Raw genomic sequence first — 13,473 nt, 5'->3', positions numbered from 1 at the left:
TGTGATGTGCGAAGTCGCTCTTGAAACAACTTTACCTTTTTCAAGGCATCCTTCACTAAATCAGTACCATATAACTTAGCCTCGTCGGGCTCAAACCATCAGATGGGAGAATGACATCGCCGACCATATAAAGCCTCAAATGGAGCCATCTCGATGCTAGACTGATAATTGTTGTTGTAAGCAAACTCAGCCAAAAATACTCACTCTTTCCATTTAGATCCAGAAGAATCTTTTTTACTATCTTTCCATTTAAATTAAAAAAAAGCTTATCTTCCAATTTAAATTAGGTATTATTATAAATATTTTCCTAAAATGCCAAGTGGCTTTATAGTAGTTTGCCATTTGACTTAACCACAAAGTTTGCTAAATCATAAAGTACCTTAGCTAAATATCGTTCGTCTTTTTACCGTTTGAAAAATAACTTCATATTTGATAAAATGGTCATTCAATTATTTCCTCAATATAGAAGACTTTGAATTGACGATAATTTTAATTATTAAATCTTTCCTTATTTAAACTAAGTATCTTAAATTTTAGGGTAATTGTGATTTACCTTATAAAATTCTTACCTTACTTGAATTATATATATAACATGGAGTAATTATGATTCTTTTTATCTTACTGTTCATGGATATATATATCTGAAAAAGAGTAAATTAACGTGCTCTTTTAATGAAACCGGGGTGGTTAGTAGATCCTGCAACTTTTATTCCTGGTAAAATATGATTCTGATAAAAAGGCAGGGAAGCATTAATAATAATTCATACAAAAGTAAGAGGTGGGCGTGATTTTAGAAGTTCAAAGAGCAATTTGATTCACTTAGAATTGAAAGTACACTCAAATTCTTTGTCCATTATTATTGCCTAATGGAATTAATTTTAAGGTCATAAAAATTAGAAAATAATTAAATGACAAATTCTTAACGTGAAATTAATTTTAAAAGAGTAAAAAGGTTGATCAATATTTTGTAGGGATAGAAATAGAAAAATGATGTATTTATGTAATTGATCGCATGTAAATAAAGTATTTTAGAAAGAAATCATAAATAAAATAAGATAACAATCAAGCTAAATATTTATAAAGACTATTAATAATTCTCTAGTTTTGATACATGTGACCACTAAAGTATTAATAGGATAAGTGTACAAGTTTTAGCATACACGTTTAAGTACTCATAAAATTGAGTAAAATATGTGTAACGACTCGCCCGATCGTTTTGAGAATTGTAGCCCCGTCCCCCAATTTACTGCTTATTTTGTGCTTTTATAGTTGTTATGTGACTTGTCGGGATAGTCGGTTCAGGTCCGGAGAGATTTCGGAATGAATTGAGACACTTAGTCTCAAAGTTGGAAGCTTAAGTTGAAAATATTGACCCAGTGTTAACTTATGTGTAAACGACTCCATAATGGAATTTTGATGGTTCTGTTAACTCCGTTGGGTGATTTTGGACTTAGGAGCGTGTCCGGATTGTGATTTGGAGATCTATAGTTGAATTAGGCTTGAAATAGCGAAAGTTGGAAATTTGAAAGTTTGACCTAGAGTGGACTTTGTGGTTACAAGGCTCGGATTGGAGTTCCGGGAGTTGAAGTAGGTCAGTGGTATCATTTGTGACTTGTGTGCAAAATTTGGGGTCGATCGTACTTGATTGGATAGGTTTCAGCGTCGTTTGTAGAAGTTGGAATTTCCTTAGTTTCAATAGGCTTGAATTGGGGTGCGATTCATATTTTTGATGTTGTTTTAGGTGATTTGGGGGTTCGACTAAGTTCTTATCGTATTTTAGGACTTTATGGTATGTTTGGTTGAGGTCCCGGAGGCCTCGCCTCGAGTGAGTTTCAGATGGTTAACAGATCAATTTTGGACTTGGAATACTGCTGAAGAATTTCTGGTGTCCAGTTTTGGTTTCCTCCTTCGTGTTCGCGATGGGAGTCTCGTGTTTTCAAAATGTATGGTTGGACTTGTGGTTGAATGCGTGTTCGGATTTTATGACTTTTACCCAATTCTGAGACGTGGGTCTGGGGGCCGACTTTTGAGTTGACCTTTTGACTTTTGATTAAGAGCTTAGTATTTTCTTATGAAATTGATTCGAGGCTAGATTTTGGTATCGGATTTGTTTGTGGATAGATTCGAGGCATTCAGAGACCGTTTCACGAGGCAAGGGGCATGTTGGAGTAGATATTTGTACGGTCTGAGGTAAGTAACACTTCTAAACTTGGTTTTGAGGGTACGAAACATCGAATTTACGTATTATGCGATTGAGATTGAGGTGACGCACGTGCTAGGTGATATACATATTGGCGTGCACCGTATAAACTGTGGTTTAGGCTATATGCTGGTACTGTTGGGACCAACAACGGTTGTTCCTTGTCGTTGAGTTAATTGTTTAATTCCAGTCAAGTACTTAGTCGTATGTGTCATTCATATCATATCCCCGTCTCTATTATTGCACATTGTCACATCTCGTATCATTAATTGGGGCTGCTTAGTTTGAGCGTTGTGAGCCCGAGACACTGGAGAGATTGATGACTGAGCGAGGCCGATGACCTGATTATGAGTGATATTTATGGGATCAGACTGTACACCGCATTATATTTTATTTATTATGCCTGGATGTGGCTTATTATAGCGCTTGGGCTGAAGGAGCCCATCCGGAGTCTGCACACCCACCGTGAGCGCAGTTGATTTATATTAAGGGACGGATCTTCCCTCGGCATGGATCATGCCCGAATCATTTATATTTAGGGATGTATTTTTTCCTGGTCTGGATTGGCCTTATACAATATTGAGTGACTGACTGTCAGTCGATATATATATATATATATATATATATATATATATATATATATATATATATATATATCCGAAAAGTTTTTTTTATTTCCAAAAGATATATATATCTTTATTTGTTGCAAAGAGTATTTGTCTTGCCAAGGAATGGATTGGCCATACAATACTGAGTGATTGAGTATTCTGAGAGTGTGAGTACACGAGGCTTCTAGTGTGGTACATTTCATACAACATGTACATTGGCATGTAGATAGAGATGTCGTATTCCTCATATCTCCTCCCTAATCTTTCATTTTATGTTTCTGTTTAGATCTCTAGATGGTGTACCAGACTATATCTTTATGTAGATGCTCATGTACTCGGTGACACTCCAATTTTGGGAGAGATTATGTATTGAGATGACTCCCTATCTTGTTTTAAAAGATTTTCTTTAAATTAAACTGTTTTAATATGTTTCAAAGCTTTAAAGTGTTGGAAATGTCTGATTAGTTGGCTTGCCTAATACTATGATATGCGTCATCACGATAAGTTGGTTTTGGATCTTGACAATATGATTAAATAATTTTCAATTGTTGAAAAAACATTAGACCCAAAATTTATAATAAGTAACATGGAATATACACGCAATACACATACCCAAGTATTCATGTAATGTTGAATGGTTTTTTAACCTTCTAATCAAACGCATTCTATTAACACTATTGTATAATGAAACAAGTACTATAATAAATTGAAGGAAGAATCACTAGAGTAGATCAAACTCCTAAACATAATTAATATTTATCATTTTGAAAGTTGTAATGTTTTTAATTTTAATATTATAGTACAAACACATCTTTTGAATCATATTTATGTTAGTTATAAAAGCTTATTCTTATTAATATCAGGAACACGCACAAAGTGGGTACACTAAGTAGGCGTTTGGACATAAAAATTATATATATTTTTTTTAAAAAATAGTATTTGAAATTTTAAATTATGGTTGAACATGCATTTCACTTGAAAAAATGTTGCAGTTTTATGAAAATTCTGAAAATAATTTTCGAAAATTTTTCAAAAACTTCTAATTTTTTATGGATAAATATATTTTTGGAATTTGTTTTAAAAAAAAATTCTTTTATGGACAAACGGGGCCTAAGACTAGTATAAATAATTGACAGAAACGTAAATTAAGTCCTTTTTTTAAAATAAAGATTCAAACCTCATCAAAATAAAAAAACAATAATTCAAAATATTTAACCTCCAATTCCTTTTCAAACAACACACCAAAACCTCCTACTTCTTTCGTGGGGATAAAAAGTAAAAAAAACAAAAAGAGGCAAATTTCTTTCGATCCGCGTGACAGACCTCAGAGCTCATCTCAACCGTTGATTAATTTAATAATCCAACCGCTCATATTTCCTCATTCATATATCGATCCGCGTCATTCTTTTTTAAACCAATAAGATCTCTCCATTTTCCTTTATATTGCATTCGATGTTTTCAGCAAAATTCATCATTCTCTCGTTGCAATTAGCACATAGCATTCAATTTTCGTAAATTAAACTCTGTTTGTTCTACAGACTACAATGGCGTCTACAGCTGCAAAGAAAACTTCTGCCCCAAAGAAACCCAGATCTCATCCACCTTATGCTGAGGTAATTTTATAACCGGTTTTTTTTTTTTTTTTTTTTATATAGGAGAACTGTAATTAAACAGTTAATTAAATCTGTTTTTTAATTTACAGATGATATCAGAAGCGATAGTGGCGTTAAAGGAGAGAACTGGTTCAAGTCAAGTGGCGATAGCGAAATTCATTGAGGAAAAGCAAAAGGATTTGCCTTCCAATTTCAGGAAATTGCTTTTAGTTCAGTTGAAGAAGCTTGTTGCTTCCGGCAAACTCACAAAAATCAAGGGCTCTTTCAAGCTGGCCCCAGCCGCCGCTAAGCCAGCTGCTCCGGCGAAACCAAAGAAGACCGCCGTCGCTGCCGGAGCTGCGAAGACTAAAGCTGTGGCTCCGAAGAAGGTTGTGGTGAAGAAGGCCAAAGCAGCAGCGCCGGCGAAGAAAGCTAAGAAGACGGTTGTTGTTGTTCCGGCGAAACTGAAGAAAACTCCGGTGAAGAAACCGGCGGTTGCTAGAGTGAAGAAAACTCCGGTGAAGAAACCGGCGGTTGCTAAAGTGAAGAAAACTCCGGCGAAGAAGGTTGTGAAGAAGCCGAAGAGTATTAAGTCACCGGCTAAGAAAGCAAAGAAATGAAAGGTGTTAGGGGTATTTTAGTCATTTTAGGTTAAATGGGTGTTGACTCACTGTACATTTTTTTTTTTATCTCGTGTTATCAATTTTAATTTTTTTGGTGTTGTTTTTTAGGATTGTTATCTTGTGTTAGGGTTTGTTTTAGGAGTATGACTTGTGCTCATTGTCATATAAGTTTGAATAGTAACAAATATGTTTTTTTTAAGATATGAAGAACAATGTTCGTATTTTTCTTTTTTAGTGAGACAAAACTCTTTTTTAATATTGTTACTTCAACTGTTACTACTTCACTTAATTAATCAATTATACGGAACTTTAATTTAATATCAGAAAAATAAAATGAATACCCAATTGGTAAATGAATTTTGGATTGACATTTCAATAGGATTGTTTGTATGACATGTTAATCAATAAAAGTTTAATCATTGAAACCTTCTAAAAAAACTCCATTAAAAGTGTAATTACGTGCAAAATGCGGTTGACGAAGGTGCTTTACAAAAATGAAAAAATTGGTCATATGGTATTTGATTAGAAAAGAGATTTGGAAAATCTGAAAATGCTCTTTGTAAATCTCCTGCAAAACCTCTTAACGTATAAACTTTAGGTATAGTAATACTGACTTGATTTCAATTGGGCGTCAAGTAGCAATATTTTAAGAATTAATCTAAATAATCGTTCACAACTTACTAAAAATAGTAATTTTTCTAAAACTTAATATATTTATTACTCCGACCATATATTAGTATTGAAAACTAAAATCAATTGTTGGTTAAGTGGCAAAGGAAAAACTAAAATCCAGTAAGCTATGTTCCTGTATAATTAAGAGGGTTGGAATCTCATTGTGCACTTTTTAACTTCACTTTTGTTTTCCCCCTCAAAACAACACCAGCAGACACTCTTTTGTTTCCTTTTCCTTTTATATACATACCAGCCAAATAAAATTTACTAGCTGAAAGTATCACTTTTGTCCAAATCATTTATGTTCTTTTACGTTGTTATTATTGTATATTAATTAGAGATCGCTAGGAAGCCATTAGGTTCAAATTTTGAATCAACTTTTTAATCTATGCATAATACAATCGTACATCTCTATAATGAACTCATTTGTCCGAATTTTTTTTGAGTGTTGTAGCAAACTGCTATTATAGAGAACATAAAATATAACATAACATGAAAAACGATTCCCAAGAAATCTTAATCGTTAAAGTGAATGTTGTTTTACATGATAGTTATTACTATAAAGAAGTCTAACTATATGTATATAATCGCGTAAAATCAATATATGGCTAGAAAAAATAAAACTATAAATTCGGTAGACTATTTGTGTAAAGATTCCACAATCTTTTTCCATTGATTTGTTGTAGAAATAACACGGGGTAGCTACTCTAAATGGGTGCTATTTAGGAATTAACCAATGCGTCATGAGTTTCAGTTTAATTTTTCTGGATAAAAATATCCTGAGTTGTCCTGAAATTAAAATTTTAGTTTAAATTTCAGGACAAAATAAGGGGCAAGTGCACAAATAGCCACTCGGGGATGTTATTTAGAGATTAGCCAGTACTTATTTTATTCTAAAATTTTAAACTAAAAATCTTAACTTGAGGACAACTCATAATATTTTTGTCCTCAAAATTTGAACTGAAAAATTAAAATTCAGGACGCATTGACTAATTCTTAAATAACTATCCTTTAGAGTGGTTACCTGGTGTCATACACAAATAGCCATTCTCAGGGATGCTATTTAGAGATTATCCAATACTTACTCTGTCATGAAGTTTTAATCTAAAAATCTTAATTTCAGGACAACTCAGGACATTTTTGTCTTGAAAATTTATACTGAAAAACTGAAATTCATGATGCATTAGCTAATTCTTAGTTGACAAGAGAGGTTGCTCTGATGGTAAGCAACCTCCACTTCCAACTAAGAGGTTGTTAGTTCGAGTCACCCCAAGAGTAAGGTGGGGAGTTCTTGGAGGGAAGGATGCCGAGTTTCTATTGGAAACAGTCTCTCTATCTCATGGTAGGGGTAAGGTCTGCATACACACTACCCTCCCAGACCCTACTAGTGAGATTATACTGGATTGTTGTTGTTGTTGTATTAGCTAATTCTTAAATAATTATCCTTTAGAGTGGCTAACTGATGTCATTTCTACATAATTTCTGCATAAAATAAATATCGACTAATCTCTTAATAGCATTACTAAGAATTGGGTATACGTGCACTTGCGCCATTGATGTTGGACGAGTGTCTCAGGCCCAGACCCATCAAACAGACCATTTAGCACAAAACCCATAAACCTAGTTCAAATCTTCTTCCTACTCCCACAAAAAAACCCTATTCCCCTACAGACCCCATCTCCGCCGCCCACGAAAGTCGCTGATTTCCATCTCTACAACCATGGTAACGATCTCCGCCGCCTCAAAATTTTACATATTTCGCTATCTCAATGCCTATTATGATGTTTTCCTTTCCTTTCCTCTCAATTTTGCTTTGTTTTTTGTTGTGTTGTGTTTCAACAGGCGGACGTTGAAGCCGATGTGACGAGTGGACAACCAAAGAAGAGAACGTTTAAGAAGTTTAGCTACAGAGGCGTGGATCTCGATGCTCTTCTCGATATGTCCACTGATGAGCTCGTTAAGCTCTTCAATGCTCGTCCTCGTAGAAGGTTTTTTTTTCTGCCATTTTTTTCTTTAATCAATTCATTTCATCTTCCTTTATAATTTTCGTTTTATTTATAAATACTACATGTCAAATCTGTGTTTGATTTACAGTTCGATTATTATATGAAAGTAAAGTACTATAAAATGTTATTTATACAATTAATAGCATTTTAAAAATGTTAAGAATATTTAAAGATAGTGAGTTTATTTGTTTAATGGATTTATCATTGACGTTTTAAGCTAGTAATAATTTTCAGTTTAGTTATAAAGAGTACTTGACCAAAAAAACATTTAGGAAACTAGATAAAAGGTATTACAAAATGCTTTTCCTTGCAATTTAAAGTCTTTCATAAACGTTTGAGAAAATCGTGGTTTAAGGAATAATTTATTGAATCTTGAAATGTAAAGGTGTTATATAAATGGGATAAAGAGACTAAGAGAGTACAGTATGGTTTATGGATTGAAGCTATATTTTAATGGTTTATGGATTGAAGCTATATTTTAATGCAGTACTTAGCACGCTACTTACACTTAGTTAATTACCTTTGGTTGGATCATACAGTAATTCGTCCTTAGACATAAAATTGCATTGATACATGTTAAACAATTGTATATCATTGCTGAACATATCTCTGTTGGATCTGTGACAGTTTTTGTTAGAACTTCTGATCTGATTTGCTACAGCTGATTTATTGCAGGTTTCAGAGAGGTTTGAAGAGGAAGCCGATGGCACTGATCAAGAAGCTGCGAAAGGCGGTATGCAATTTTTCTGCTTTTACATTTTTTATCCCCTTGCTATCATTGGCTCTTTTTAATAAAAAAGCATCATCAGTTTTTCAAGTGATGGATGCATCAGTCTGTTAACCATATTCTATTTGCCTTGTGGTCGCTATTGATTCTGTAACATTTGCTATATGACTTGTATTTTATGAGAGGCATCTTTTACAATGCTGAACAGTCTATTTGTGGTCATTATAGCAAATTGACAATGGTCACGACACATTGCGTACTTTGGTTGATCTGTCAGAGGGTTGGTATATTTTATACCACTTGAGTGACACACTGCACACTGACACCCTATATGAATATCATAGGTTGTGAAGATAAGGTTTTTGCTTATATATTGTAAGATGATTCATGCGTTTTTTTAGTTCTTGTTCCAATCTTGCCCGTTTACATGTTATTTGATTTTATCAATTTTGGTACCCATCCCAAAGACCCCTATAGCACCAAGTTTGAGCTGCGTAGTTAATGAAAGTTAAATTTCACATTTTGGTCTTCTAAGTGTATGATGAATGCTTTACTCAAGGTGAAATGATACAATGTTGAATTTACTAAACAATTTAGTTTAGATCTTCATCAGCCTTACTGGTTAAAGCGTTAAAATATCTTATTATTCTTCATCTCATCTCTTGTTTCAAGTTTAGGATTTGAGGCATTGTAGGTGTGCGATATTAACTTCAATCGCCCGACTTTATTAGTGGAATAGCTAACTTAGCTCTGAACTCTGTTGACTGTTAACTGAGTTGAGCATAACGTGACTAGGATGAAAGGCAGCCAACAATCTTTTTATTGAAAACCTGACCTACGTTTGTTAGTGTTATGATTGATTGCTTATGTAGACAAAGATTGTCTTGTTGTGGGCAAACATGAGCTTTTATATCCAATGTTGTACTGTGTTTTTTGATGATTGCCATTTAAGGCCTCGCTTAAGCTGCGCTTAAGTAGTGTAGGCAAAGCACTAAGGTGTGCACACTCATTACCCATGAGTGATAGCGTGTATTAGTAGGTTTTAGAGGATTCAGTGTCTAGTATGCTGCTCCAAGTTACTTGAAATGTAACTTGGAGCCAACCTTTTTGTTGATGCCTTTGTTTCCTCTCAGCAGGTATTCTTATTGCCTTTATTCTTTCACCTGCACCTACTCATAGCAGCATCTTTATGCAGAAACTTGAGGCTCCACCAGGTGAAAAGCCAGAGCCTGTCAAGACTCACCTGAGGAACATGATTATCGTTCCTGAAATGATTGGAAGTGTTATTGGAATTTATAATGGAAAGACTTTCAATCAGATTGAAGTCAAGCCTGAAATGATTGGCCACTATCTGGCCGAGTTTTCTATCTCATATAAGCCTGTCAAGCACGGTAGACCTGGTATTGGTGCTACTCACTCGTCAAGGTTTATACCACTCAAGTGATCTTGGCTGAGTTCTCTATCTCATATAATCCTGTCAAGCTCGGTAAATCTGGTATTGGTGCTACTCATTTGTCAAGGTTCATACAACTCAAGTGATTTGGGCGCCAATGTCTACTTTTGCCTCTGTTCTAGCCTTGGCTGAGCTATTTCTTACAACAATTTTGATGTGAGACCAAGTGTTACTGTTTAGTTTGTAAGACTAGTGTTTTCCTGAAACATCAAAATGGATTCGGCATTTTTGTCATGAATATCTTCATATTTGACTTGCAACCTCGACTGCTTCATTTGAGGAGTATGAGCCCATCCCAATGATGTCCCTGAAATTTGGACAAGTAATATAGTCGAAGTAACTGAAATATGTGCAGTTGAGTGCTGTAAATATGTGATAATATAGTCGAAGTAACCGAAATATGTGCATTGAGTGCTGTAAATATGTCTATCTTGATGTTAAATCCAAATCTCCTTGCAGCTTATGAGTGACAGAATACTCTATTATGATGCTCGAGGCTTGATTTATTGCTGCTAATATTTCAGCAGTTTATTTAACCTAGAATGGCTTGACGAGGAAGATCAAACAAAAGAAAAGGAAAGGAAAGAAAAAGAGAAGAATCTTTCCCAATTCATTTGCAAAGTTGCACTTGTGGTACTGAATAAATTGCTAGATGGTCTACTCGACGAATATTAGTAACAAGGCTTAATATGACTGGAATTAGAAATGGAAGTTTAGCTCTTTGATTTATTTATTTCTCAGAGTTCTGCTTTATCTTATACAGATCTCTCTATAACAACATCGTTTGTTCTGGATATTTTGGTTGTTATAACAAAATGATGTTATAAAGAACATATATTATAACATATTGAATTGTTGTTATATAGCGAGGTCTGACTGTATATATGTTATCCTTAATGAGAAATTTTTATAGTTACAAATATCTCTAACTTTCTCTGTTAAAGTCTGTAATCAATGAATTGATATACAATAGACAAGAAGATTGAAAGGTAAAAGAAAGGAAGAAGAGACGAAGGTGCTTTTTCCAGATCACAAGTTTTTGTTTGTATATATATATATATGAACTAGTCAACCTTAGACATCAAAATTTTCTTTCACATCACAAGTTGCATCAATCTGTGGCTGAAGTTACCAAGTCATTGGCAACTGGTGTGCGCGAAAGTTCCTTTCAGTTTCAAATAGAGTATTTTGCACTGTTTTTTCCACCTCTGCTGCTCCAATCTATCACAAATTGACCATAATTAGTCACATGATTAAATCAATGAAAGAGACATCTTAGCCAACATTTAAAAAGATATGGAAAAGAAACAAGAGCTAACTTCTTTTCTTTTTTGGCGGGTGGGTGGAACTAGCCCCAGCGTAGTAGGAGAATATCATCAGGGGCGGAGTCAGAATTTTAAGTTTATGAGTTCTAAATTCTAGAAAAAATAACTTACTAGATTCTGGATAATTATTAATACATATTAAGTGGATGTCTTAAAAGACCAAAACTACTGAGTTATGTCGGTGTTATTTTTTCCTTTAAATATTTGTTATCCAAAATTTACTGATCAGATTAATTCGAATTCTAGCCATGTAGTTCCACTAAAAGGGCCAATGTCTTCCAACTAAAAAGTTATTTGCAATAAGACTTGACAAGAATCAAACGTTATTCCTCTAATATGTAAGATAAACACTTATCTATTAAGCTATAACTCAAATTAATGGTCTTAACACACAACAATACTTCCATGTGACAAGGAGAAAAGTACACTAATTACCTTAGTTTCTATTTCTAGCATGGAGGAGAATTCTTGCTGAGAAAAACTTGATTGCATGGCATTTGCTTTGGTTCCACAATTCTTCAAACACTTGAGAACCTCTAGCATTGAATCTACCCCAGAAATTGGATAATTAACTTTTACTTTGATTTTAGCCTTCTCAAATTCTTCCTTTTCACCCTCTGCTAAAATCATCTGAAGTTCATCATTTCTCTTCTTTAAACTTTCCTTGTATTTTTGCAGCTCTTGAATTCTCATTACTGCTGTTTGGACTATAGCATTCTTCTCACCCTGCAATCATAACATGCTCATCATATTTTAAAATGTATTTTTCCATTAAATGAAAAGGAACCAGTTATAATTTAGTTTGTGAATATCTAAATTCTAATTATTTGTAAAAAAAAAAATTAATCTAGTCCAATGTAACTCTTGGGAACTTGTCAACTTGACCTCAAACAAATTTTTTGATCAAATTGCAATGAAAAGAGTGGTAAAAATATATGACTATTTTTTCTTTCTTTATTTTTTTTGCGAAAATTACTAAGTAGAACTATACAGAGGTCGTCGGTTTGAGCACCGGAATGGAGTTTTCTTTGGTAGAGAGTATTAGATATTGGATGCTCGAGTAAAATGAAGAAAAATATTGGGACCAAGATATATGTAATATAGAACTAAAATTTAAAAAGGCAACTTGGTGCACAAAGTATCACGTGTTCACGCAGAGTCCAGAAAAAGCCGCACCCCAAATATGCGATGAAGATATACAAGCATTACTTACTGTTTCCACAGCTCAAACCATGACATATATGTATGGAAATGTACTAACCTTGGTTCCCATAGGGAGCAATTTATGCAAAGCCAAATAACTTTGCTTTTGCTTTTCTCTTCTAATCCTCTCTTTAATCATATGTTTATGCACTTTCTCTTTTTCCATTTTCACTTCTCCAACTTTAGGAATCCAACTCTTTTTCAAGAACTCCATCATCCTCTTGTTCATGTTCCGATGATTCGCCGATACATTTCCATAGCCAGAAACTCCAAATCCTTCAATGGGTTTGTTTCTAAAACTCACAAAAGCACTTTGATTTACCAAAAAAGCTTCATTTTCAAACCATAAAATTTCTCCATTATTGGCTTGTGAAGTGTGAACTTGAAAGAACTCTTCCATGGCTTGCCGGGGATTTTAAAACTTAGTTAGTTTAACGGTTATATATTTGACAGAGTTTGAGAGGGTGAGGAGGAATTTTAGCATAAAATAAATGAAACTCACATTTAACATGTGGTCAAATGTTATGGTACCTTGGACTTTGACTTGAAGAGTTCCCTCAATTGGTCAAAACTAGTCTTCTAGCTCCTTGTATATTTTTGTTTATTGGTGGGAAGATTTATTTTATAGTTCTTTCTATTTTTATAACAGTGGTTTCACACGCTCACCTCGACTAATTCTATGAGATACATGTCACCTCTCACCTCCCACCCACAACATCTTGACTAATTTCATGAGATATTTGTCACCTCCCACCAGCAACATCTTAACTATAACTCTATATATCAAGGCTTGCATAGATGAAAAAAAAATATTTAGTATTTTTTTTTGCACACTGGTTTATTTTATAATACTAATAGCCACATCTTTACAAATAAAATATATAGTACTTTCAAGAATGTAGAATTTAAACTCCTAGCAAGTTAACTTTTGCATATTACTTTAATACTATTTAGAGATAATACACACTTTAATACTATATAGAGATAATACACATAGTACTTCTCTTTAAGTTCTAGCGAGCAATATATTTTTCCTATGGTTTTAAATATAGGAAAAGAGCACT

At 33.8% G+C, this 13,473-nt stretch overlaps 3 protein-coding genes across 3 annotated transcripts; 2 read left to right on the top strand and 1 right to left on the bottom strand.

The window, feature by feature from the left end:
• The first annotated feature begins 4,262 nt into the window (after positions 1-4,262).
• Positions 4,263-5,224, top strand: LOC107785532 (histone H1.2). Its single transcript, XM_016606858.2, has 2 exons — positions 4,263-4,421; positions 4,511-5,224. Exons 1-2 carry the CDS (start codon positions 4,353-4,355, stop codon positions 5,018-5,020), a joined length of 579 nt encoding a protein of 192 aa, XP_016462344.2. The 5' UTR covers positions 4,263-4,352; the 3' UTR covers positions 5,021-5,224.
• A 2,031-nt stretch (positions 5,225-7,255) lies between these two features.
• LOC107785533 (small ribosomal subunit protein uS19) lies at positions 7,256-10,341 on the top strand. The gene is made up of 4 exons (XM_016606861.2): positions 7,256-7,418; positions 7,538-7,683; positions 8,377-8,434; positions 9,624-10,341. Exons 1-4 carry the CDS (start codon positions 7,416-7,418, stop codon positions 9,870-9,872), a joined length of 456 nt encoding a protein of 151 aa, XP_016462347.1. The 5' UTR covers positions 7,256-7,415; the 3' UTR covers positions 9,873-10,341.
• A 488-nt stretch (positions 10,342-10,829) lies between these two features.
• On the bottom strand, positions 10,830-12,834 carry LOC107785534 (transcription factor bHLH92-like). Its single transcript, XM_016606862.2, has 3 exons — positions 12,468-12,834; positions 11,642-11,932; positions 10,830-11,102 (listed from the first exon to the last, which is right to left on the bottom strand). The coding sequence occupies exons 1-3, from the start codon at positions 12,807-12,809 to the stop codon at positions 11,010-11,012; spliced, it is 726 nt and encodes a 241-aa protein (XP_016462348.1). The 5' UTR covers positions 12,810-12,834; the 3' UTR covers positions 10,830-11,009.
• Between the last annotated feature and the right edge of the window lie 639 nt (positions 12,835-13,473).

This window comes from Nicotiana tabacum, chromosome 14, assembly GCF_000715075.1.
Source record: "Nicotiana tabacum cultivar K326 chromosome 14, ASM71507v2, whole genome shotgun sequence".
Lineage (NCBI taxonomy): Eukaryota > Viridiplantae > Streptophyta > Magnoliopsida > Solanales > Solanaceae > Nicotiana > Nicotiana tabacum.
Note: the sequence above shows the minus strand (reverse complement) of the source record. Positions and strands in the feature narration are given on the sequence as shown.